The sequence below is a fragment of the Drosophila guanche genome, unplaced genomic scaffold (genome assembly GCF_900245975.1).
Source record: "Drosophila guanche unplaced genomic scaffold, DGUA_6, whole genome shotgun sequence".
Taxonomy (NCBI): domain Eukaryota; kingdom Metazoa; phylum Arthropoda; class Insecta; order Diptera; family Drosophilidae; genus Drosophila; species Drosophila guanche.
In genome coordinates this window covers 8833022-8856330 of record NW_022995743.1, presented here as the reverse complement: position 1 = coordinate 8856330, position 23309 = coordinate 8833022, and the positions used below count along the sequence as shown (strand labels likewise).

The window sequence follows — 23309 nt, the reverse complement described above, 5'->3', positions numbered from 1 at the left end:
CAGCGAGGAGCTTCCTGGGGCACGAATAGCGTAATTCTCGTGATTTGGAATTTCCCACTTTGATTCGATTCAGTATTGAATTAAAAAGATTAGATAGGGCCAATTACTAAACATATTACCTATGGTTAGTTGCATACTCAAGCGTTAACGTACTCTAAGGCATTATTGAATAGCCTATAAATGTTTTCCTCCAAAGAGAAGAATGGTGGAAAACTAGGATATGCATTTGCTTCAATAGTTCTGTTTGTACAGGGTATCCAACAGGCATGCCATGGCTCATCCTCACAACATTCTTCAGGCGGTGCACTATCTTCTCCAGGAACAAGATAAGATGTTACAGGTGTTAGCCGCTTGCAAGTGGATCCACTCAAGGCGTCCACGGCCTGGATTTTCACAGCCTTGGATCATTATAAATAGAACTGCACCTGGCCCAGACCCCTATAGTTGACTGCAGTTTGTGACGGCGTGCCAGTTTGTTCCAGAAACCCGAGACCCAACATGGCAATGATACCCACCTCTTACAACGAGAAGGATAGTGTCTGGAGTGGAGCCAAGCGTAACTCCATGTACAACTATGACACGTCTGTGGGTAAAATTATTTTCAACACCATGAACAACTGGCCCAAAAACGTGTGCCAGGTAAGTGTGTTCACTGCCAAGGATCCATCGCCAGGCACACTTATAGATTATCACTCGACTCCACTCCAGATATGCGATGTTGACAACGTGACAGTCACCTTTGAACAGGGTCTCACCTGGGCCATTCGGATCGCTCAGTACTTAAAGAAGCGTGGACTCAACTACAAGGACGTCATTGGAATTGCAGCGAAAAACTCCACCTATGTGATGCCGCTCGGCGTGGGCTGTCTAATGAATGGAACACCATTCCATTCGGTCAATCCCTTGCTGGATGAAGGTTTGTACTCCCATTGTGCCCTTCAAAGTAAAAACTCACCGACTTATCCGGAAACACCTGAATGCAGCTACCATCACCCATGTCTTCTCGATAACCAAGCCCTCTCTGATATTCTGCGATGGCAACGAGTACGAGAAGGTGCATGCCGCAACCATTGGATGGCACCCGGAGATCTACACTCTCACGGACCACGTCGAGGGAGTGCCCAAGATTGAAACTCTGCTGGATCCCACATCGACTGAGAAGATGTACCAGTAAGTGGAATGAGGCAGTTTAGTCCACAGAGAATAACCCAAGTTGTTTCTTAGGCCGGAGAACTTGAAGGACGGAGGCGACCAGACTGTCGCTATTTTGTGCTCCTCGGGAACAACTGGTCTGCCCAAGGCCGTTTGCATTTCCAACAGTAACCTCATACAAGATACCATGTAAGTTGGCTAAAATGAACTCTTCTTCATCGACTGCTCGGACTGAAGCTCACTCGTAAACTCGTTCGCAGGTTGGTCAACAGCGAATCGGTTATCTTTATTGCCAGCTGCCTGGACTGGATCACGGGCCTGTGGGCATTCGTCTTTAGCGCTGTGTTTGGTGTCACTCGCATCATTACGAACAAGCCCTTCACCCCTGAAAACTTTGTGGGCTTGGTAAAAAAGTACAAGATTAACTATGCAGTGCTGCCGCCCCGTCATCTGTCGGCCCTGATCAGCTGTCCGGATGCCACTCCGGAGGCGTTGGCACCACTAACGCACCTGAACTATGGCGGAGGCTTGGTTTCCACAACCACACTGCAGCGTGCTCAGGAACTGTGCAAACGCGCCATGTTCAACTCCGGCTACGGAATGACCGAGGTGGGAGCCATCACCATCAATATTGGAATCAGCAACTTCGCCTCAGCGGGCAGAACCGTTCCAGGGGTTAAGATTCGCATTGTCGACGAGGATGGCAAGAACTTGACCTACAATCAGGTCGGAGAGATCTATGTGCACACGGGTCAGGCCTGGAATGGCTACTACGGCAACCCAGTGGAGACCCGCCGCATGCAGGACTTCGAGGGCTGGTTCCACACCGGCGATCTGGGCTATTTCGATGAGCAGAACTTCCTGTACATAGTCGATCGGAAGAAGGAGATCCTGAAGTACCAGGGCCTGCACTACTGGCCCACCGAAATCGAGAGTGTCATATCGGAGCTGCCGCAAGTGCAGGAGGTGTGCGTGGTTGGCATCTACGATGAGCGAGAGGGAGACGCAGCCGGCGCATTGGTGGTCAAGACCAAAGGAGCTGTTGTCACCGCAAAGGACATTTCGGATCACGTGGCCAAGCGGCTACCCGCAACCCAAAAGCAACTGCGCGCCGGAGTGCAATTCACCGGCAAGCTACCGGCCAATGCCAATGGCAAAACGTTGCGCAAGACGGCACGCGACGTTTTTGTTGCCCAAAACGGGACAGCTAAGTAGGATCTGAATGATCCAAGTATATACCCATGTACATTTTGTAATCATAAGTACATTAGATAAGTTAAACGATTCATTTTCAAACTGGAGTGCTTCAGTTATGAGCACTCGACAACAAGCTGAGGGAACTTTGTTCACAAAAACAGGAATAATACTGTTTACGCATGGCTTATAAGATGCAGATCTTATGAATGAACTGCCATATCTATAAAGAGTAAAGCAAGAAACAAAAACAAAAAATAAAAAAAGAATTATGATAATCTACATGTGCCTATGGATTGATTCAGCACTAACTTTAGCCAGGTTGTGGATAAAGCTAATCAGTAGTTTTAACGAGCAATACTTCAGGTAATAGTTCTTTCTCAATTGTGAAATTGCTGAGATTATGGCCAAAGATTATAGCCTGCAGCGTAGATTCCGCATAAACATTCCCTTGGCAGAGATATGAATCAGAAATAAAGAAGGAAAATAAATTAATTAATAATGATATAATAGATTTGTCTCTTAGCATTTGTGCTTGTAATTAGCTTACCCAAAAAGTAGTTTATAGCCAAGTCATTCAAATATATGGATTATGTCCATTGAAAGCTATCCACATTTTAGTAGCATACTTTTAGGCCGGAATGGTTTCAGATTTAAGCATGATCGGATCAATCGCTGGATTTAAATGTCTTAAGAGAAAGAGAGAGAGAGAGGGCTTTTTGCCAACATAGAACATACGAGTAAGAGCATGTAGTAGCAGAACCCTCCTCAATCAAAGTAGGTTCATTTTGCATTAACAATCAGCTGACTAAAGATGACTGGCAGCTTCTCTGTTATTCGATTTGGAATGATAAGATATGGAAAACGGCTGACTAACGATTATGTGCACGTTTGATTATATCTGTGAGTAGTGGGTATTTGGGATAAATATAGTTTAGACTCTCCAGTCTGATGGCTATATGATATATTAAAAAGCGTGTGCATGGTAACAACTAGTCGAGGCCCTGGAGCAGCAACATTCGGCTTGTGATGGACTATCGACTCCAGACACTGATACAGAGCACAGTCGTGAAAGCTCTGGTTACCCTTAAATAGTTTCTGCCACAACTGTCAAGGCACAGTGCATTATCGACAAAGGCGGCGATAGGGAGCATAGCACGGCAGAATTATTACCATGGAACTACCCACAACATACGATGAGAGGGAAAGAATTTGGAGTGGAGCCAAGCGCAGACCCACATATCACTATGACACTTCCATCGGTAAAATAATATTCAATACCATGAGAATTTGGCCCAAGAACGTGTGGCAGGTGAGACAGAACCAGAAAGGGATCGCCACATAGTTTAACATCCCTTCGCTGCAGATAAACGACATTGATGGAGGCACAGTCACCTTCGAACAGGGTCTCACCTGGGCTATTCGGATTGCCCAGCACTTCAAGAAGCGTGCCCTCAACAACAAGAATGTCATTGGTATTGTGGCCAAGAACTGTACCTATTTAATGCCCCTGGGGCTGGCGTGTCTAATGAATGGCACACCATTCCACTCGGTCAATGCGTCGATAGATGAAGGTTTGTACTGACATCAGGAGATGTCTCTGATATCTCTGAGTAATCTCTGACAAATCTGTTAACGCAGCTACCATCTCCCATGTGTTCACAATAACAAAACCAACTCTGATATTCTGCGATGGAAATGTGTACGAGCAGGTTCGAGCGGCTACTGTGGGCTGGCAGCCGGAGATCTGTACTATCACAGAACCCATCGAGGGAGTGCTCAAGATTGAGGATCTGCTGGAACCCACAACAACCGAAGCGATGTACCAGTGAGTGGAAGAGACTGAAGAAGAGACTTTAACTAGCGAGAAATACTCTTTAGGCCAGAGCCATTGATTGAGGGTGGAGACCAGACCATGCTCATTCTGTGCTCCTCGGGCACAACCGGCCTGCCCAAGGCCGTTTGCATTTCCAACAATGTTCTAACGCTAGAGAACCCGTGAGTTTCTACACCTAACTAATACTGTTGAACTTATATTGTTTAATGTTATTTTATTTCAGCTTCATAAACAGCGAACTAACGATATTATCATCGAGTGGCCTGGACTGGGTCACCGGCGTGGTGTCGTTTATCTTCAGCACTGTGTTTGGTGCAACCAGAGTCATTACCAACAAACCTTTTAGTCCAGAGTACTTTGTGCAGCTGGTGAAGAAGTACAAAATTGACAGCGTCGTGCTGCCGCCCGGTCATATCTCCGCTCTGATTAGTTATCCGAATGTCACGCCGGACGATCTGGCACCCTTAAAGAGTGTTACCTATGTCGGTGGCACGGTTTCGAAGGCCACCCTACAGCGGACCCAAGAGCTCTGCAAGAATGCGATGCTAACCACCGGCTATGGACTCACGGAGACCTTAATCATAACGAGTAACCTTGGAATTAGCAATATAGCATCGGCCGGCAAACCTATGCCAGGAGTCAGAATGCGCATTGTGGACGAAGACGGAAAGAACTTGACATACAATCAGGTCGGAGAGATCTTTGTGCACAAGGGAGAGGCATGGAATGGCTACTTCGGGAATCCCGAGGCTACACTTCAGATGCAGGACGCAGAGGGCTGGTTCCACACCGGCGATCTGGGCTATTTTGATGAGCAGAACTTCCTGTACATAGTCGATCGCAAGAAGGAGATCCTGAAGTACCAGGGCCTGCACTACTGGCCCACCGAGATCGAGAGTGTCATAAGGGAGCTGCCGCAAGTGCAGGACGTGTGCGTGGTTGGCATCTACGATGAGCGAGAGGGAGACGCAGCCGGCGCATTGGTGGTCATGACCAAAGGAGCTGTTATCACAGCAAAGGACATTTCGGATCACGTGGCCAAGCGGTTTCCCGGTGCGGTGACAAAGCAGTTGCACGCTGGAGTGCAATTCATCGACAAGCTGCCAGCCAATGTCAATGGCAAGACTTTAAGGAAGGCATCACGCGACATTTTCATTGCTCAAAAGGGAAGTGACAAGTGAGATTTGTGTGTGATGCATAAATCTTTTCAATGCTTTCATTAGTTAATTAAAAGACTCTTTAGTATCGAAGATAATTGCAGAAGCGAACAGGTAATTGTTTGATATTGTTTGGCTTTCCCGATCTGAATCATGGCTCTGACTATTCTGTTTATGAATGGGGAATAGGCAGGCAGCTCTTATCATGCCAAACACAAACAATGATAAGAGCTTATCGTTCAATGAAATCCGATTCGTGGTTTATTGTTTAAAGAGCATCTGCAGTGCCTTTGCTTTGCCTTAATTGTATATTACGATTAGCCCCTGAGTTATTAAGTGATCTGTGATAATTCTTATTCTAAATCCAAATCCTTGGCCAGGTACTGTAACCGATGAGGAGGAGGAGGAGCAGCGTCATAGAGAGGGTGCTGCTCTGGCTGGCAGCCCCGGCTGTCACGTCGGTTGGCATTGGCTGCTCCGTGGGCTCCATGTCCATTTCGGGAATTTCTCCCAGACTCGACCTCGTTATCTGCTCCACCTGTTGCCGAATGACGTTGCCCGTACGCACCTCCACCTTGGGCAGGGGAAAGCAGTAGACACGCTCCACCTCCAGTACCAGAGGCGTGGCACTGTCCGAGGCCAGTGATGTCTCTGTGACGGTTAGGGGCACGCATATGGTGGGCTCCTCGGCCGCGTTCCGCTCCTCGTAGGGTATCCCGACGCGGGTGATATTGAGTGGCTGCTGCGGTGCCTGGGTGTCCGGCACACTGAGCTCGCTGTGCATCTGTGCGGAGTTGAGCGAATCCTCGTAGTACTTGTAGTCATCTAAGGAATCACCAACGCTGTCGTCGCGTCTGTCAATGTTCATGCTAAGATTGGCATCGACGCGCTCCGGCTCGGTGCTCGCTGTGTTGGAGGAGCTGTCTATGAAATCTGTTGGCCAGTTGAGCGAGACCGTAGTTGAGCTCGTGGCTTGAGTGGGCGCCGGAGGGTGCACCATGGACGATTGCGGCAGACTTGAACTGGTTGAAGGAGGTGCCGGCACTGTGGTGTCATAGGGATAGGGATACGGCAAAGGCATCCAGTTGTCGTCCGTGGTTGATTGTGAGGGACGTGTTGCTGCCGTTGTCGTCTCCACCGATTCATTGATTTGTGAGGCCATGGCCCTGAGCCGAGGATCGGTTGCATTCATCCTTACTACTTCGAACTGGTGAGGCAGCTTCTGGGAGGTTACGCGCCGTCGTCCATGCTTCTCCATCGATTGCTCAAAGCTGGCAGGACGCGCAATGCCGGGACTCTGATAGCCTCCAGGAGCGATGGCAGCTTGCTGCTCTTCGCTGGATCTGGACGGTTTCGAGTCCACGCCTGCAATGAATGGGCTTAGGGATAGATGATTCCGAAAGTCAGGGATGAACTCTTACCTTCTGCTGGCAATCCCATCAGCATGGCCTCCAAACGGCCGTAGACTCGCTCCTTGGGCTGCTGATCCGCGTCTGCGTCGTAGGGGATTTCTGGATGTTCCGGCTTCCAGTTGCCGTACACCACCGATGACTCCTGCCTGGGCATGGCTGGCCGACCACTCTCCTCTCTCAGCAGCGGAATGTGTGTGTGCACCGTGGAACTGATGGGCCAGCTTCGTAGCAGTGGGTCTGGGCCAGGGATCTGGGCTTGCATATCCGAAATGCGTATACGTCCTCGTGGACGGGGCGGTGGGCCCTGCAGCTGCTGGGCATTGGCAATCAGGTGACAGCTGACACTAAGGGCCATTAGCCACAGCATCCACTCGAGCGGGTGAGTAATCATTTTCGAATCTTTAACTTTTTTATTTTGTTTTTTATTTCGTTTTCGATTTCAGTTTATATTAGCGCGGCCTTTGGTGTGCCACTTGTGCTGATTGCTAAAGTGTGTGTGTATACATACAAACACACATACATATATTTTACAGTTAGTTTTTGTCAGGGCTCTTTATTGTTTTTGTTTACTTCTCGTTTTCAGCGGCCACAATATCAATCCATTGTTTGCGCGCTCTAACGGTGCTTCGATGTCAATTCAATTCGATATTCGCACGCACTTCTTGCTCTCCTCTTCACCACTTCTCTCCATTTCTTTTCACTCCACTGCCCACTCCACCACTTGTAGCGGCACCGCTAGCTTTGCTCTTCTCGGTTTAACGCTCCCGCGAATTCTCCAGGTTTCTTCCGAAGATCGTTCCCCGTTCCGTTGACGATGATTTTGTGATCTGCACGCGACGGCTTCTAAACGGCAACTGACGTTGGCCAAATCAATTCAAAGCACCAACCACTGCTCTGGTCAGACACTAAAGCCCAGAAGAAAGATTCTTTCTAATCACAGGCCATAGAAATTTTTCCATTGTTAAACTTGGCTTTTTTTCATTTTAATTATGCGCAAGAGCGTTGAAACTTAATGGCGAATAAACAGTCTTTGGAGTTTGGCTTTTGGGGTCTATGCCGCGCGCTGCCTGCCGTGGCGGTGAAAATGCAGCGGAATTGATTTATTTGTTGGCGGATTCTCCATATTTCTAAACACATACCATTCTACAGCATGGGGCGCAAAAATGTAAGCAATAAGGCCACACAGCCAAGATGATTGCTTCGAGCATAAAAGACAAATTACAATGAATTGTTAGAATATATCCATCTTATTTTAGTGGTTTTGAGAAAAATATTCAATTATTAATTTGCGAAGCTTAAACTATTATATATTCCACATGTTTTCGAAACGAAAATGTACGTACAAAAGATTTACAGTTCATTGACATTTTCTATATCTTCAAAATAATTGTTTCATCTTTGACTATGGTTTTAACAATAGTTTTGAACTCTTAGAAGCATTCTTAAAAATGGAAAAATATTTAGATATTTAATGAAATAACTTGTATGTTGACCGCAGGTGTATGCTCACATTTATGCAAATATGTGGCCAAATAATTTGCCGTTTCGTGGCACAAAATCTTTAGCTGATTTCTGCCCGCTTGGTGTTTGTTCTTTCGGCCAGATGACTATTATTTTTGGTTCATCTCTTTGCTTGTTCGGCTAAGGGCTTCTTTTCACCGATGGCCAACGGTAAAATAGTTGTGGGCCATGAGTTCATGAAATAATTGGCGGATTGAGTAGAAAGACTGCCTGGAGTTGTGCCACTAACCCATTCATGGACCACTTACGCATGGCTCGTGGAACTCATTCTCCCCGTACCCACTCCCAATTCCAATTCCAATTCCCGCAAACTGTCATAATTATGCAACCAGCAACCAGTCGGAGGCTCTCGACACAAAATATCCAAGCATAAAGTATGCACTTATGCAGCAGCAGCACCAGCACGAGGCGAAGAAGACGGGAGAGTCGACGTCTGTCGATGTAGAAATATGGAAAATTGGAAAAGCGCAAACTGCACTGCATGGAATGGGATCAACAAACTTACAGAGCGGAGGAAACTCGATCTGTGAAAACAAACAGTGAAACAGCAATGAAACAATAAATAAGGAAAATATATAATGAAGACCCCATAAACGCTGTGTCACGTCTGGAGGAGCAGGGAAACCAAATGGGAAAATCATCAAGTCGGTTCGGCATAATGGAAACGTTAGTTTTTCTTTTATTGTTTTAAAGCGGCAAAACTTTCACACTCGTTAACAAAATAATAGTTTATTGAGAGGTGTCCGATGAGTGCGTCTTGTGTGTTTTTCCGAGTGGAACCTATTTATTTATGCAAATTTGGAGTTAGTTAATCGGAGAATGGTTCCAGATTACAGATGGATATTTTTGGAAGAGTTCGCAAATGAAATCACAGTCTTATTGTTGTAGATGTTGTGGCAGGAATGAGTATAGCAAAGTTCACGTTTCCAGGATAATCGGTACGGTGGGGGTTAGGGTTTAGTTTCGGAAGATTCTCATTCTACTGATTCTCGAGCAGACCGATATATTGGCCATTCTGATTGGCAATGCGACGCTCCTCCAGCTTTCGGGCAAAGTCTGGATCCGTTTTGGCCCGCTGCTCGAGTCGCTCCTGCTGCAGCTTGATGCCAGCATAGATCTGGTCCAGACCCTTCTGGATCTCCTCGGGTATGGCGGGCGGTGTGGGTATGTGGTCGCCTGTCGCACGGAAGCCGTTCTCATCTGCCGTATACTGAACATTTACCAGCTGGCCCTCCGGCGACTGGTACGAGTACTGGCCATGTTGTACCAGAACCCCGTTCGGATTCGTGTCAAAGTCCTTGAGGAAGCCAGTCTCCTCGTGGATGATGTTGTTGCCCGTCTCGTATTCCGTCTTGTAGCTGCCATCCTCGCTCTGCTCCTTGTTGTACTTCAGAATGGGTATCCATGTGCTCGTCTCTCGCAGATCCTCGTGACGATGATGGTCGGGCTTCTCGTCCCGCGGTATGTTATTGGCGCTGTGATGCTGGTTATGGTGCTGCTGCTGCTGCTGGTGTTGGTGCTGGTGCTGGTGCTGTCCGTGGCAGGACAGGAAAAGCATCGCGATGAGTATCTGCAAACGATATTTGCAGTTTAAGTTCACAGTTCACACAAATCACAACGATAGCTGGGATGTCATGGGACGGAATGGTATGGGGAACTTACGAGCACTTTCATTTTTTTAGGAATTGTCTGTATCTTGTCTCCACTCGGATTGGTAATTATTTGTTTGGACCGATTTGTCGCCCGTTTGGCTGACACTACGACTGGCAAGTGAAAGCAACTCCGTCAAACACTGTGCCAAGCGCGGCCCTATTTAAGCCTTATATAGGCGAATCGCTCCGACACTGGCTTCGCCTCCTCCTCCTCCTGCACATCTGGTCTCGTTCATTACCCACACAGCAGTGGCAGTGGTGCAGCGGGAGAGCGATAGAGCAGCAGATGCAGCGGCTGATGGAGAGGCTGCATAGTTGCATTGGCCAAAGTTGCTCTTGCTGCAGCTCTCTTTGCTCTGCTGCTCTGCTGTTTTAGTTGTCCGATCCAAGCGATCCACGATGGGTAATTGTTGTTTGTAGGCTCAGTGACGCTTAAATGTTAAAATGAAAAATCTCAACAATTCACTGTCGCTCTTACTGAAGTCTGTACCAGAGTTTTCCCATTATTTGGCAAGGCGAGGAGGAATTTATTTAGAGTTTTAAATTCATACTACAAATATATATGTATATGCACATACATATGTACATACGTATGTTAATTTCTTGCATGAAAAAAGGGTGTTCCGTTGCCTCTAGTAGACTCCACTCGGTTCTTGAGGGGCCCTGCCTAAAGATGCAAAAACTCTGGCCCCCACCTAAGGCAGTGGGTCTTCGGTTGCATACATTTGGATTGTTTGGAATGTACATACATATGTAAATATGTATAAGCACAGCTCAAATGTCTGCGAATTGTCTGTCCATCTGTGCGCTCGTCCGGTCGTTCATCTTCGTAATGCCGTTATTTAGAAACAAGCCAGAACGAGTTTTTGTTTTGTCTCTTGCTTTTTGCTTTAGTTGTTGTCTTTGCCAAATGCAGATTACGCTGCTCTCTCGCTCTCTGCACGAAGTGCAGCAGCAGCTTCGGATTCGTTTTCAGATTCGTATTCGTTTTCGGAATTCTTGTAATTGCAGACGATTCGTGGATGGATTGGATGCCATCGGATGGCATTCGTGAGGAGAGTGACATACTAACACCACCAGAAGCGAACTGAAACGAAAATTGTTGTAACACTCTCAAGTGTTTTCGCCGGTGAGGCAAGACGATAATTGAGTTCAATACGGGGCGCAACGGGGCCTTCTCTTGTCTTCGCAAATGTTAATTAGTTGCCATACAATTGGGTTAATCTGCAACAATTTGAAGAGAATCCAAATCAGCAGCAATGCGAGGAAAAAAGATTAATTTAACAATCATCGAGATCCAACACTTGCAACACAATGCCGCAGCGAGTTGAACAACCCGCCGAAGAACCACCGGCAAAAACCCAAAAAAAAACACGACTGATCGCAGCTTAAGATACCCTTGGGCCAGCGTTCAGCTGAATATAAATACAAGACACAAACGAGAATTGTCCCACGAATGATGGTTCCTTTAGCTGATGAAGTAAGCAAGCTGCTTGTGTATGGATATAGTACCCTTAGGGAGGGTATAAAAACCGGGCGAACCGACGCCTATTGCAACAAACGACCTCTTCGCTGCTCGGAGCTCCACGCCTCGTCGGCACTCGTTCGCTCTCGTCCGCACCCACAACTGCAACACAGCAACCAAGCCTCCTCGTCCTCTCCTTGTCTGGTGAGTCACTTAGTTGTGCAACTTCTGTTGCTGCTGCTGTTGCACGGACCAAAAAGAAAATGAAATGGAAAGCTAGGCAAGGTTAGCTCTCGATTGTAGCACCCATACCATATTTGCCCCACTCACACACTGAACGCAGCACTTTTGGGGATCTGCAACATCCGAACGATCCAAAACGGGGCAGACAGCGGTAAATGTCAAATGATTTGCACCCTTACATTCTTAGCATTTGGCGTGATCTTCTCCGGCTGCTGCTGCTGCTGCTGCTGCTGTTGTGCCTGTTCTTATGGACAACATTTGACATTTGGGTTTTGGCTGTGGGCTCTCTGTGTGTGAGTGTCATCCGCTGAGCCAGCGACTGGTTTACAGAACCCCGATGCTGGCCATAAATTTCCCGGCTGTTGGTTGTGAAATCTCTTGTCAATGGCTGCGAATCTTGAGCTTGAATCGTAAATAATGCTCCAGTAGCGTAAAGCAATGACAGTTTCGTTTCGTCTACAGAGCTTGACATAAAGATCACGTACGTTGTAGGAGACAAGAATCAAATTAATTCCTAAGCTCGCTCCAAAGTGCTTTCGTTTATTTCTTTTCATTTTCTTAGCTTCTTCTGGCGCTGCGTTTGCCCAAAATATTTGTTCTTCTGCATTATTCTGCTGCTTTCAATTTAGATATATTTTTAGTTTGAAAATTATGTTATTATTCCCTCTTTTTGGACGCATCGTAAAGCACGCCATGGAGACTCGCATTAATCAAGTAAGCGACGGGTGTTAGGAAATTGATTTCGATCTTAAATTCGGTTTCTGGCAAAAAGGCTGGCAAATGTTCGGCAACGCTTATGTTTGTGTACGAGTAGAGGCCCTAGAGAGAACAAAATTGGAAGTGGGATTAGTGGAAAAACGAATCTGGAATCGTTGCTCACCTTTGGACGGGGGCAGCTCAGCTGCAGGCTGGCCTTACTGCCGAGCGCCCTCACGATAACTGAAATGAACTTGTGGCCATACAAGCCCTTGGAAAACTGACAGACATCCACATTCAAATCGATCATCTTGTGGTACTCTTTGAACGGTGGTCGAGGCAAAAACAATTTAAACGTGGCATTCATCTGAGCAACTCCATGAAGATATTCAAACTCGGAGCTAACAATTGACTTATCGTTATCCAGGATGAAACATTTGTGCCTGCCCATGTGGTCAGGGTTCGTTGCGCAACTGAAGCTTTTCCACAGCAGACTCAGGCGCTTATTGGAATGCGAAATCTATAATAGAATTGATTCATTTAATTTCTACATTCTTTTCTTGGCTAGTTACCTTCGCTGTGTGCCCATGGTCGGGTAGAAAAATGATCAGGAAGATCCAGTAATATGTGTCCATTGGGGAGCTGCGAACAATTAGAACTGTCTGGCTGACTGAAGAGTCCAATCAATGTTTATATATTTAAACAGTTGCGGTTAATTACACCCCAGTAATTGGTATTTTGGATTGATTTTTAAGTGGAATCACGAGTCCACAAAAATACGTTCAATCCAATTGAGTTGCCTGCAAAAAATGACAGAATTTTATTGTGCGGATTGTTTTAATTTGATGAAATATCTCCTCTTAGAGTAATATTAAAGTACGATTTCTTCAGATGGGACAAATTGACCTGCGCCATAAAACTGCTTTCAGGCAGAAACGAGGGAATAACCTCCTCAATACTTATGTTGCGGTAGTAAATGAAGCCCTGAAATCATGGAGAAATGTCTCTGAGTTGTCAGTTGCTATCTGATTGAAGTACCTGTTTTATGGGGCATTTTTGCGGCTGATTACTGTTTTTGACCACGGCATTGTAGAGCCTGGACACCATGGTCTTTTCTTTTGCCACATCCGACATTACACGGCAGCCATCGAAGGTAAAGTCAAAGAGCTTCCGGTACTGCTCTGAAGGCTTGGACCGGGTAGAGATTTTTACATACGTCCTAATTGATGGTAGTGCCTTCAGCAAATTGACTTCCAGATTCAAGAACGATTGCCTTGACCCTGCGATCTGACATTTCAGATTTTCTGCATATGGCACACATATTCGGCATTCGAAAGAGTCCCACCTCAGAAATCTGTGCTGTAGCAAAATGGTTATATTAGAGTTTGTTTGATAGATAACATGCGTACCTTGGACTCGCCGCCAGTGATGATGATGAGGATTGCTACCGCTAAGATTAGCCATGGGTAGAACATCTCTCTCGATCCGTCGTGCTCCAACTGAGGCTGGCTGGCGCCAACCTTTGGGAGTAATAGAAATCCACAGCATAATCTGTGTTCAAGTAATTGATCAACAATTAAAGCGATCAATTCCGCGTAACAGCGTATATTCAAATTAGAATACTCGTGCCGAACAATAATGGCTCCATAAAACATTTGTATGCAGTCGGAGGCTGTTGATGGAAACCGGGCAGATACAAATATTAAGATGGCAGCGGAAGCCAATGTGGCGATGGAAAAGTGTCACTTCCAGTGATGTTCAGAAGATGACAAAAGATATGATTTGGTTTTAGAATATCATAAGCAGCAAGCAGAAGATCTGTATGCCAAGTTCTGTTCTTTAATAAATATAAATCCCCGAAAAGAAAGTTTAAGCAAGAGAGAGAGAGAGAGTTGTACAATATTTGTTCAGTTTTGTCAGTGCCGATGTTGTCTTATTCGTCCGATAGTCGTACTCAATTCCAACCACATGTCGGCATGCGGCGACACCTGTCGGCGCATCGGACAAACCATTTGAAAATTTTTCCGCTGACTTTCAATGGCGCCACTTCAAAAATATTTAAATCGTTGGTTACAATGATAAGAAAGTCTCCAATTTAATTGATATTGAGCTGCAATTGCTGGTTGAAAGCATTAAAGATATTTCTTTTTTCTGGCATTCTCCTTGGCAGTGTCAAAGAGGTGCCCCTGCAGAGTCACATTCAACAAGACGGCCACTTTGGGTATGAAGAGGTCAAAGTTTGCCATGAAATCGTTCTCGGTTAACATGGGCGGGAGGTCGTTCACCGATATGTTCTTCGAGTAGTAGTTACCCTGGAAAGTGTGGAATTGAGTACAGAGACCACTGGGTTCGGAGATCTTACCTTTGGGAAGGGGCAGCGCATGACAACATTGCTGTTTCGGGCCAAGGTTCGAACCAAAAAATCAATCAGCAGTCTCCGATTGCGATCCCGAATAGCCTTGCACACGTCGAAGGTGATGTCGAATATCTGGGTGAATACCTTCTTCGGGTTGGGCAGGGATACCCTGAGGTAGCCAGTCAATGCGGGAAGACTCTTCACAACTTCGGCAGAGAACTCCAAGGTCCTGTTCAGCGGTGGCAAAATCTTGCAATTTAGATGGGCAAAGTAGGTGGGATTCCCCACGCAATCCATTCGGGTCATCTCCACGAAGTTGGCGCTCTGCTTGGGACCATGGCAATTTCTAGATTTGAGTACAGATCCACACAGGAACTTACTGGCAAAAGGTTGGCCGCTGCTGCCGGCTGCGGAGTCTGCAGGAAGCTGGCCATACAGGCGATAATCCAAATCAGTGTCCACATTTCGCTGTCTCAATTGCTGACGATCAATTGATGTATTCGCCTCGACTCTGGTGAAATGAAATGCCCCATGCCACAGGCTAATGGCAGTTTAATTGCGCAAAGTGTAAAGCAATTAAATGATCATTCCCTGCCCCGATGTCTTGGCCATTGTTCGATATTCTGGTGTGCCCCACCATATGCTGGCGAGTGCAAATGGCGAGTAAATATCATCACTAACCACAGCATCTAGCGATCAGCATCAGCCTTAACCGCAAGCGTGAAGGGCAAATTCGGTAATGGGTAAGGTTTGGTAATATTATAGGCCATTCGAGGCTGAGAAGCACCCGGCAATGGGACAAATAACTCTTCATATGTACATACGCACATACCTATTATCTGTGTTGTCATTTTCATTATCGTTTCGAATATTTATTTCTCGAGCCGGAGCGGAGTGCGAGGTGATTGTGTGTGTGTGTGTGTGTGTGTTTGCTTAAGACTAACTACGGAAGGTAAGGTTTACACAAAACATTTCAATTTCGGATGGCATTCAGGCAGTGCATAATACTTAAAGTCCAAATATTATACCGAAGTAGGACGGGACGGGCACTCGGCTGCCAGCAGAATTACTGCGGTGCCACGGGCAGATGATCGCCCTCGGGCTGGAACCCATTCTCGTCGGCCACATAGCGCAGGGTGATGAGGTTGCCTTCCGGGTCGCTGTAACTGTACGAGCCCGTCTGGACCAGGACCAGTTCCTCGTGCTCGTCGATCACCTGGCCATCGGCTGTCTCCGTCTTGGGTATGATGATCTTCTTGAGGTAGCCAATGTTCTCCACGCGTATGCCATTCGATGTCTCGTAGCTGCATCGAAGGTTTCCTCTTAGTACTCGCATTCTGGTTCAAGCCAAAGGCCCTCTACTCACCTGCTGTTGAAGCTGCCATCGGCATTGTTCACATTATCCTGCTTCACAATGGTGGCAGCTGTTGTCGTTGTGGTGCCCCCAGCGCGCTGCTCCTGTGGCCGGGCCAGGACATAGCCAAGCAGCATGGCAGAGCAGGCGATGAAGATGAACTTGTACATTCTGAATGGCGGCGATTATCCTTGGGTGTTCCTTGAATGCGAGGGTGCGGGCGGTATCCAGCAGATTGCGGTGGTGCGACTGTTGACTGCCACAGCCGCGCCGTCGCTTTTTATAGTCTGTCAGTGGTCTGGGCTGCGGCTCTGCGGCTCTGCGGCTGCGCTGCTGGCGAGTGCTTGCCATTGCGATGGGCGCACTAGATAAGCGTTTCAGTTTTATTGCCAGCGATGAGTGAGTAAACATCAGATCACACCGCCAGATCGCAGAGCAGAAGATGAAGATGAAGCGACGGTGTCAACAGGTGACAGTTCTCCCCCGTCTACACCCCACCGACAGCTACGTGATGGCTCTGAGCACTCGCACTCTGAGCATTCTCTTGGGCCAGAACGCAGCTTAGTTCCGTTGAGGATTCCGTTAAGGATTTGAGTTGAGGCAGAGCATACTTCGGGAATGTTTCTACAACCCAATCAGACCCAATGAGGCAGTCAGAATACTCCGCTGATTGCGCATGGCGGACACGTTTCAATTATGGAAATAATTTGCCCGAAAGCCTGCCCGGGCCTCTAACGGCGAACGGTGGGCACAAGACAAAGCTGGCCATAAAAAATGTAGAGTATTGTTGGCCATAAATCGAATTGATAAGGTTCGCAACATTACACATACGATGGCTCTATGCTGCGAATATTAACCACAATTGTGTCATAGACTCTCTGCGGAATGGTCAATGAACTTGCATGGGGAATTCTTTCACAGAAGCACATCCGATTGGATCTGCTTTTGCTCTTTCCTTTAGGTGGAATTTTCTCATTCGAAATGCTCCTAGAGTTAGCACTTGTCTGCTAATCCAACGAATGAAACCAGAAACGAACAAATCACACTTTCGGTTTCGGTTTCGGTCTGGATTACATAATCGAAACGATATTGATGCTGATAAAATCGAATCTGAAGTTCTGCGGCTTACTCTGCCTGAATCTTCGCTCGGACTTGGCCTTCAGCTGTTTGCCAGTCTGCTTGTTCAACAATTTAGCTTTCAATTAGTAATTGTTTAGCAGCGGAGCAACAAAATCGCAAGCACCAAGCCCAATTTCATACACATTTTGGCACACATGGAGCCAGTCGCAGGCAGGGGCGAGTATCTCCGAGTGGAAGTTGAGCTGCTTTGATCATTGTATTGTTTAATTGTTCTCAGTTCTTTTGGTTCTAATCACATTTGTGCTTTGTTTTTGGCGGATCCTCAGTGCTGCTTCTCGGGGGGAGTGTAGGGGTGCAGCTTGAGGTACTCCAGAGTCCTTAGAACGGACGGGGGCGTGGGCGGTGGGGTGGGCAGGTGATCGCCCACCGCGTGATATCCATTCTCGTCGGCGGTGTAGGACACCACATAGGTCTGGCCGTCGTCGGACACAAACGAGTATTTGCCATGGACCGCTTCGCCATCGTGCTCGGCATTCACCGCCTTCAGGAGGCCGTCCTGTGTGGCCTTGGAGCCATCGGCGAGTTCATAGCTGGATGGCGAGAATGTGGCTGTTACTCCCTGCCGTTACTCTCCCACGGGAACTCTGAACTTACTGATAGTGATATTTGCCGTTGTACTCCACATTTGATTCCTGGGAGATCAGGTCACTCGTGTCCGCAGCCCAAGCAGCCACCACGAACAGAGCAGAACAGAGCAGCAGAGTTCTCATTGTCAAACAAAATAGTCTTAAAACAGTCCAAGCAACGTCCAAGTCTCGACGGCGACTGTCAGTTCCAGTGGGTAAACAAAGACTCTTATATAGGCGCTTCCGAGAGGAGAACATTCCTGTGCCAAAATATTTAACATGAATTCAAATGTGGACAATAAATAATATCGAACTTGTTTCGATTCGCTGCGCATCGTCGTCTTTGGCCTTTCGAAAATGGGTGTGAAATTTGGTGCAGACAACTCCAAGCCGCTTCCACGTTGTTTTCCAAATAAACAAATAATAATAATAATGCCGTGTCGACTGCTATGGGAACTTGTCACCGCATCATCACTTTGATTCTGGTTATCGTTGGAACCAACGTGACAACATTTTTGCCCGACTGCCTGCCCTGCCTGTATTCAATTTGCATTCGCCTTGAAGTGCAAAGATAAAATAAAAGCAAATGTTATTTTGGGCCACAGCTTGTGAATGATATGCCAGATAAATCTAAGAACCCCTCGCTTGCTATTCCTAGATGTGTCCTCAGGTGTGCATCGTTCCCAACGGGTTGTCTGCATTCATTAGCTGCCGCCATCGAGAACAAAGTACCCAGGAAAGAGCTTCATTTTTGTAAAGAATCCTTAGTTCTTTATTTGCAGCTAAGCCTAACGAATATCTTTATAGGTCGTCTCGAGTGTTTACATAATTTCCGACGCGAGAACCCGTCGAGTGGCTCTTCGCCTCCATCGACGTCAGCGCTTAAATGTTACAGACTATTTACACAAAGTTTGCTGTGGGGGGATATTCCTGTATTGTATATTGTTTCTTGTATGTTCTTTTTTTGTGTGTTTTTGTTTACATTTTGTTTCATTTCATTGATAAATCGACGATATCACATGAGTCCGAAAATGGCAAAGTTCCGGCGACTAAAAGATCTGAAGAAATTCGTGTCAAAGTCAAAGTCAAAGTCAAAGTGAAAGTGGAAGAAAGCAAGCAAGAAAGCAGACAAAATGGAGTAAGGATAGTCCATGTATGGGGGGTGTGTGTGTGTGTGTTTCGTGTCATGTCCCTCAATTCCTTTTGAGTTTGTGTGTTCCTCAGTCAAATCCACTAACAGCCTCCGGGGGAGGTCTCAGCCCTTGTGTGATTGTCTAGATAGTTGGAGGAGGGATAGCAGATTACGGGGTGTACGAGCGTATTGTAGTAACAGCAACAGAGCAGCATCACATCCACCGTAGAGTGTCAGGGTCAGAGTGTTGGCATGGGTCGGACTGGAGGGCATCATCCGGGCATCATCAAGAGCCTTAGCGGCGCTTGGCTGGCGGCAGACTCAGCAGATAGTCGAGAGCCTTCTGGATCGCTGGCGGGATTGGTGGGGGTGTGGGCAGATGGTCGCCCTGGGGCTGGAAGCCGTTCTCATCATCGGCCGAGTAGTTCAGTGTGATCAGATTTCCCTCCGGGGAGGTGTAGGAGACAGAGCCCCTGGCAATTATCACGTCACTGCTGTCCGGGGAGGTGGCCTTCTTCAGGGTGCCCGTCTCTTCGGCCTTGATTCCGTTGGCCGTCTCATAGCTGCAAGTGCACGACAAGATGGAAATAATCAAATGGCAATTCTGGTTAATCACCTTGAAATGTTGCGATATTTCTCTTAGCTAATATAAAATATTTCTAGTTATTGTTGGTATTTGATTGAGTCACCCTAGCTGGCGCCACACATGTTTATCCACACACACACACACACATTCCAAATGGAATTTATTCATTCTGTTTAACATTTAACATTTTCAGATGCGACACACGAGATGGAGCGTTCAAATTGTTCAAGAATTCAAATTTGATGTGCTATTTCGGATGCTTATCGCTTGTTAATGAGTGGATCTAGGGGGAGAGTGCAAATCTGCGGATTAAAATAGAAAGTTTATTGTATGATTCTCCTGTTTAAAAGATTCTTTTGACCGCCACGAGTGTAAGCAGTGCAGCCAAAGAAATTTAAAAACCCCCCGAAAGTGTGCAATGCATTTAGACTAAATTTTAGATTTCATGCACGGCAGCTTTTGTTAGATCTCATCTCAGCTCATCTGTGTAGGCGCGAATTTCAAAAGTGTAACTAATTCAGCAAGCTAATTACTTACGCATAATTGTAGGAGCCATCCGGTTCGATATTGGACTCCTGGCTGATGATCGCAATGGGCTCCTCCGCCCGCTGCGGAGCCGCCTCGATCAGGCACATCAGCGCCATGGCGACCAGGCACAAAGCGAACTGCAAAGGGAAGACGGCCAGAGAGGCATTGAGATTAGTTAGTAAACATCTTGAAATCGTGCTCCGATGATATTATGCAAGGTCCCGCACCCCGCCACTTGTTTACCAGCGAGCCGAGATTTATTGCCTTAGCGCTTTTATTTGCTGTTCTCACATACTATGTTTTAGACACCACTAGAGGTCGGCAAATAGATGCCAATTAAATATTTTCCACATTTCCACACACACACACACACACTCGTACCCCCGACGTCTTCCCAATTAACTTGTGCACAAAAGTGCATGGAAAATCGTGGGGCGTGGTCGGTCGTCCGTCCGTCCCATCTCTGTCGCCAGACAGCATCGTCACCTTCTCAGTCTGTTGGTTTCTTTTGAAACCTACAATGTAGGTTCACCCCAGATCGAGTCTTGGGCAATCGGTGTTGGTGGCTGCCCCCAAAAAGCACTTTGAATGGATCTTGGTTTGGGGTTTCGGTTCCATTTTCGTGTCTGAACTTTTCAGTTTAATGTGCAGGCCAGATGGACAGCTGCCAGGTGTTGGCTTGACCTTTGAATTGCATGCAGGCCGGCCCGCATGCTCTGTTCGTGTTGAGAGCCATTTCGAGCACACGTCTTGGCTGCATCCGTTAATTGCCTTTGCCTTTTAGGCGCTCTAAATGGCAAACTGTTGCCGCAACCGTACCCCACCGTTCCTTTGTTCCCTCTGTGCCCTGGACTCCCACACCTGGGGAGTGCTTTAATTGCGGAAGTTTTACCGAAGGTCCCTGAGGTGTCTTGAGTTATATTTTGATTGATTTATGCTGTCTGCTCTTTGACTACCCAAATGTGTGCACAGCGAGTAGGTGCGTCTGAGACTTAATTAAAGGAGAACACAGCTTCTGAAAGGTATCCTTTTGTTTGCACCTTTCTTCTGCCTGCTCTTCCCAGAAAGTTCTGCGATTCACTTACATTTTTCATGTTGTTTGGGTTCGACACACACACAGAATTGTAATCCAAGTTCAGAATTATCCTTTAGTCTGGGGCCTAGCACTGGGAGTTGTTAATTGAACAAACGTTTCCTATTTAATGATACCCAATGCCGGGCAGGTGAGTCTATTTATACGAAAATGCACGGAGCGGCGGGCGCCTGCAAGCAGTGCAGTTGGCAGAGCATCGCACCAACACACAGACAGAGGCTAGCATCTGCGACACGAGTACGAAACCGAAACCGAAACCAAAGCCAATAGAGTGCGCGGGCGATGGGCGGAGGGTGGGTGGTGGTACGTAGAGGCAAAAAAGAGAGAAGAAAAACAAAAATAAAGATTCAACGCCTAAGTCGCCGACGGCGACGGCGACGGCGCAGAGCTCGGAAAGAGCAGCAGAGGCAGCGAGTCTGTCCATGGGCATCCGAGCGGGCATGGGCACGCCAGCGCGCTGGCGGCAGAGGCGACTCTCAGCTGTTCTGGGCAAGCAGTTCAGAATCAGCTCTGTGCTAAGTTTAATTTATGCAATTGTTTCAGGTTTTTGCAGACAGACTGCACATTTAAATAGATTGCCGGTAATGGTAGTTGCATCAGCCGGCGGAAGCAGCAAACGGCCAACGAAAAATGATCTTTGCTTGCCTCTAAATGATATTGGGGAGGGGATATCGCTCCCATCAGGCCCGCCAGCGCTGCCACCTGACTGAAAATGGGGCAGCCTCTGAGTTTTCGGGAATTTCAATGCGCTTCCATTAATCGGCTATTGGCATCAAAGTCAGCCGGCAAGACCCCCACTCCGGATTGGCTCAGGCTGTAGTTGCAGTCGAAGCTGTGCATGAGGTCAAAATGCCAGCAATTGCTAAACGCCAAGGGGCCATCGTCGTCGTCGTCGTCGCTGCCAAAGTGTAGGCGCGTCTAATGAATACTTAGCCTGGGCTAGCAGATGGGGCCAGACTTTAACTCCAAAAAAAAAACAGCAAGACAGCAAGCCAGCGACACAGACTGCGACAGAATTTCGTGACAAGATTGTCCCAAAGATTGTGAGCATCGTATTGCCATTGTATTGCATTGCTATTGTCTTTGGCAACCGAAAATGCAAGCTGGTTTTCAGCTAAATTTGGATTCGTAGTGGAAGTCCAAGTCTCCCTCGTTTCTCCCCTTGTTTCTCTAATTATGAACAGGCTGTAATAATTATAATATTTATTGTTCTACTTTTGAATATACAAATATTTAAACATTTGATGGGGCAAGAACCTTGAAATATGTATTACGCATGAATTCGCTTCTCTGATTACGTGCCACAAAATGTCAGTTGCCGCCTGCCGTGCCGTGCCGAGCCGTCTGGTTCTGGTTCTGGTTGTGGTACTTTTCTTCAACCTGTTCTCGACCGCTGTCCACTCTGAAGGTCGCGCCGCGCCGGGTTCTTTATGGCACACAGCGCAATGTAATTTGTTTTAAAGATGTTTGCACAGCGCCTCGTCTGCAATTGGATACCCAGCAAAGAGCAGGGTATAATGCGTTAGTTGGCACACTCAGCATCCGCCAATGCTGGTCTGGAATAAATGTCGAATATCTCATACAGATCCCAGCCAGAGTATGAAGGGATCGGCTCTCCTCCACCCGAGTTGCAGTTGCGCGTTGATTTGGCTGTTGCGTAAGCAGCTAGAGCCGCCTTTGGCATGGTCTTCGGTCTGGTCTGGTCTGGCCTGGTCTGGCCTGGCCTGGCACACATTGCAACGGCTAATGCTAATGTCAATGAAGGCATAAATAAATAATTGCGCATAGCTGAAGCTGCAGCAGCAGTAGCAGCAGCACTCAATGGCTGGAGACGCTGCACCGCAGCAGACGTCGAACCAGTTGCGGTGGTTAAATGTCAGTGGTTCTGGTCATGTCGCGAAATCAGCTACTGCACCGCTCTGGGTGTTACGCGGAGATCGGAGCTTGGGTCTGGCAGCTTGGATGGGGCATTGGTTACGCGTTGGTGCTGCCCATTTCATGGTCAAGGATGCACTTGAGTAACTTTGCTCCGCTTTAGCAGCGTAAACTGGTTCGCCTGTGTCTGGTGTGGTCAGGGAAGCTGAACTTGTAACTGGAGCTCTGTCGGGGCTGAATCACCACCTGACCTTGCAGAACCATCCAGCAGTGGAATGAGCTCCATGACGACGACAATGCAATTGCATTTTATGCTGATATCGATGCTAATCCGTCTGGGTATGAGTATG

General features: G+C 47.2%; 10 protein-coding genes across 10 annotated transcripts; 2 read left to right on the top strand and 8 right to left on the bottom strand.

Moving 5' to 3' along the window:
- The first annotated feature begins 435 nt into the window (after positions 1-435).
- Positions 436-2471, top strand: LOC117588654 (4-coumarate--CoA ligase 1-like). The gene is made up of 5 exons (XM_034280097.1): positions 436-639; positions 709-916; positions 984-1170; positions 1225-1341; positions 1413-2471. The coding sequence occupies exons 1-5, from the start codon at positions 499-501 to the stop codon at positions 2365-2367; spliced, it is 1608 nt and encodes a 535-aa protein (XP_034135988.1). The 5' UTR covers positions 436-498; the 3' UTR covers positions 2368-2471.
- Positions 2472-3505: 1034 nt separating this feature from the next.
- On the top strand, positions 3506-5374 carry LOC117588663 (luciferin 4-monooxygenase-like). Its single transcript, XM_034280109.1, has 5 exons — positions 3506-3658; positions 3713-3920; positions 3988-4174; positions 4228-4344; positions 4407-5374. Exons 1-5 carry the CDS (start codon positions 3521-3523, stop codon positions 5362-5364), a joined length of 1608 nt encoding a protein of 535 aa, XP_034136000.1. The 5' UTR covers positions 3506-3520; the 3' UTR covers positions 5365-5374.
- Positions 5375-5637: 263 nt separating this feature from the next.
- On the bottom strand, positions 5638-7184 carry LOC117588717. The gene is made up of 2 exons (XM_034280175.1): positions 6762-7184; positions 5638-6705 (listed from the first exon to the last, which is right to left on the bottom strand). Exons 1-2 carry the CDS (start codon positions 7141-7143, stop codon positions 5699-5701), a joined length of 1389 nt encoding a protein of 462 aa, XP_034136066.1. The 5' UTR covers positions 7144-7184; the 3' UTR covers positions 5638-5698.
- A 1734-nt stretch (positions 7185-8918) lies between these two features.
- Positions 8919-10133, bottom strand: LOC117588802. Its single transcript, XM_034280321.1, has 2 exons — positions 9936-10133; positions 8919-9843 (listed from the first exon to the last, which is right to left on the bottom strand). The coding sequence occupies exons 1-2, from the start codon at positions 9945-9947 to the stop codon at positions 9253-9255; spliced, it is 603 nt and encodes a 200-aa protein (XP_034136212.1). The 5' UTR covers positions 9948-10133; the 3' UTR covers positions 8919-9252.
- Positions 10134-12290: 2157 nt separating this feature from the next.
- Positions 12291-12968, bottom strand: LOC117592506. Its single transcript, XM_034286351.1, has 3 exons — positions 12902-12968; positions 12514-12849; positions 12291-12452 (listed from the first exon to the last, which is right to left on the bottom strand). Exons 1-3 carry the CDS (start codon positions 12962-12964, stop codon positions 12291-12293), a joined length of 561 nt encoding a protein of 186 aa, XP_034142242.1. The 5' UTR covers positions 12965-12968.
- A 198-nt stretch (positions 12969-13166) lies between these two features.
- Positions 13167-13804, bottom strand: LOC117592505. Its single transcript, XM_034286350.1, has 3 exons — positions 13739-13804; positions 13368-13688; positions 13167-13313 (listed from the first exon to the last, which is right to left on the bottom strand). The coding sequence occupies exons 1-3, from the start codon at positions 13802-13804 to the stop codon at positions 13167-13169; spliced, it is 534 nt and encodes a 177-aa protein (XP_034142241.1).
- Positions 13805-14461: 657 nt separating this feature from the next.
- On the bottom strand, positions 14462-15147 carry LOC117590297. The gene is made up of 3 exons (XM_034282787.1): positions 15066-15147; positions 14692-15009; positions 14462-14641 (listed from the first exon to the last, which is right to left on the bottom strand). Exons 1-3 carry the CDS (start codon positions 15117-15119, stop codon positions 14462-14464), a joined length of 552 nt encoding a protein of 183 aa, XP_034138678.1. The 5' UTR covers positions 15120-15147.
- Positions 15148-15532: 385 nt separating this feature from the next.
- Positions 15533-16299, bottom strand: LOC117581559 (endocuticle structural glycoprotein SgAbd-3). Its single transcript, XM_034268894.1, has 2 exons — positions 16052-16299; positions 15533-15989 (listed from the first exon to the last, which is right to left on the bottom strand). Exons 1-2 carry the CDS (start codon positions 16207-16209, stop codon positions 15752-15754), a joined length of 396 nt encoding a protein of 131 aa, XP_034124785.1. The 5' UTR covers positions 16210-16299; the 3' UTR covers positions 15533-15751.
- Positions 16300-17366: 1067 nt separating this feature from the next.
- LOC117583340 (endocuticle structural glycoprotein SgAbd-3) lies at positions 17367-17931 on the bottom strand. Its single transcript, XM_034271607.1, has 2 exons — positions 17774-17931; positions 17367-17709 (listed from the first exon to the last, which is right to left on the bottom strand). The coding sequence occupies exons 1-2, from the start codon at positions 17887-17889 to the stop codon at positions 17442-17444; spliced, it is 384 nt and encodes a 127-aa protein (XP_034127498.1). The 5' UTR covers positions 17890-17931; the 3' UTR covers positions 17367-17441.
- A 791-nt stretch (positions 17932-18722) lies between these two features.
- LOC117584075 (endocuticle structural glycoprotein ABD-4) lies at positions 18723-21204 on the bottom strand. Its single transcript, XM_034272825.1, has 3 exons — positions 21077-21204; positions 20001-20128; positions 18723-19440 (listed from the first exon to the last, which is right to left on the bottom strand). Exons 1-3 carry the CDS (start codon positions 21083-21085, stop codon positions 19173-19175), a joined length of 405 nt encoding a protein of 134 aa, XP_034128716.1. The 5' UTR covers positions 21086-21204; the 3' UTR covers positions 18723-19172.
- Positions 21205-23309: the final 2105 nt, after the last annotated feature.

What these genes read in the sequence shown, in the direction of transcription:
- LOC117588654 (XM_034280097.1), top strand. Translation starts at nt 499, where the DNA reads ATGGCAATGATACCCACCTCTTACAACGAGAAGGATAGTGTCTGGAGT. An exon ending in TCGACTGAGAAGATGTACCA is followed by an intron (nt 1,171 to 1,224) that starts GTAAGTGGAATG and finishes GTTGTTTCTTAG; the next exon opens with GCCGGAGAACTTGAAGGACG. An exon ending in AACCTCATACAAGATACCAT is followed by an intron (nt 1,342 to 1,412) that starts GTAAGTTGGCTA and finishes ACTCGTTCGCAG; the next exon opens with GTTGGTCAACAGCGAATCGG.
- LOC117588663 (XM_034280109.1), top strand. Translation starts at nt 3,521, where the DNA reads ATGGAACTACCCACAACATACGATGAGAGGGAAAGAATTTGGAGTGGA. An exon ending in CAATGCGTCGATAGATGAAG is followed by an intron (nt 3,921 to 3,987) that starts GTTTGTACTGAC and finishes CTGTTAACGCAG; the next exon opens with CTACCATCTCCCATGTGTTC. An exon ending in ACAACCGAAGCGATGTACCA is followed by an intron (nt 4,175 to 4,227) that starts GTGAGTGGAAGA and finishes AATACTCTTTAG; the next exon opens with GCCAGAGCCATTGATTGAGG.
- LOC117588717 (XM_034280175.1), bottom strand. Translation starts at nt 7,143, where the DNA reads ATGATTACTCACCCGCTCGAGTGGATGCTGTGGCTAATGGCCCTTAGT. An exon ending in GATGGGATTGCCAGCAGAAG is followed by an intron (nt 6,706 to 6,761) that starts GTAAGAGTTCAT and finishes CATTCATTGCAG; the next exon opens with GCGTGGACTCGAAACCGTCC.
- LOC117592506 (XM_034286351.1), bottom strand. Translation starts at nt 12,964, where the DNA reads ATGGACACATATTACTGGATCTTCCTGATCATTTTTCTACCCGACCAT. An exon ending in ACCATGGGCACACAGCGAAG is followed by an intron (nt 12,850 to 12,901) that starts GTAACTAGCCAA and finishes ATTCTATTATAG; the next exon opens with ATTTCGCATTCCAATAAGCG. An exon ending in TGAGCTGCCCCCGTCCAAAG is followed by an intron (nt 12,453 to 12,513) that starts GTGAGCAACGAT and finishes TGTTCTCTCTAG; the next exon opens with GGCCTCTACTCGTACACAAA.
- LOC117592505 (XM_034286350.1), bottom strand. Translation starts at nt 13,804, where the DNA reads ATGTTCTACCCATGGCTAATCTTAGCGGTAGCAATCCTCATCATCATC. An exon ending in TCACTGGCGGCGAGTCCAAG is followed by an intron (nt 13,689 to 13,738) that starts GTACGCATGTTA and finishes ATTTTGCTACAG; the next exon opens with CACAGATTTCTGAGGTGGGA. An exon ending in AAAAATGCCCCATAAAACAG is followed by an intron (nt 13,314 to 13,367) that starts GTACTTCAATCA and finishes CCATGATTTCAG; the next exon opens with GGCTTCATTTACTACCGCAA.
- LOC117590297 (XM_034282787.1), bottom strand. Translation starts at nt 15,119, where the DNA reads ATGGCCAGCTTCCTGCAGACTCCGCAGCCGGCAGCAGCGGCCAACCTT. An exon ending in CAGCGGCCAACCTTTTGCCA is followed by an intron (nt 15,010 to 15,065) that starts GTAAGTTCCTGT and finishes GGTCCCAAGCAG; the next exon opens with AGCGCCAACTTCGTGGAGAT. An exon ending in TGCGCTGCCCCTTCCCAAAG is followed by an intron (nt 14,642 to 14,691) that starts GTAAGATCTCCG and finishes CACACTTTCCAG; the next exon opens with GGTAACTACTACTCGAAGAA.
- LOC117581559 (XM_034268894.1), bottom strand. Translation starts at nt 16,209, where the DNA reads ATGTACAAGTTCATCTTCATCGCCTGCTCTGCCATGCTGCTTGGCTAT. An exon ending in GATGGCAGCTTCAACAGCAG is followed by an intron (nt 15,990 to 16,051) that starts GTGAGTAGAGGG and finishes CCTTCGATGCAG; the next exon opens with CTACGAGACATCGAATGGCA.
- LOC117583340 (XM_034271607.1), bottom strand. Translation starts at nt 17,889, where the DNA reads ATGAGAACTCTGCTGCTCTGTTCTGCTCTGTTCGTGGTGGCTGCTTGG. An exon ending in AACGGCAAATATCACTATCA is followed by an intron (nt 17,710 to 17,773) that starts GTAAGTTCAGAG and finishes CTCGCCATCCAG; the next exon opens with CTATGAACTCGCCGATGGCT.
- LOC117584075 (XM_034272825.1), bottom strand. An exon ending in GATGGCTCCTACAATTATGC is followed by an intron (nt 19,441 to 20,000) that starts GTAAGTAATTAG and finishes GTGCACTTGCAG; the next exon opens with CTATGAGACGGCCAACGGAA.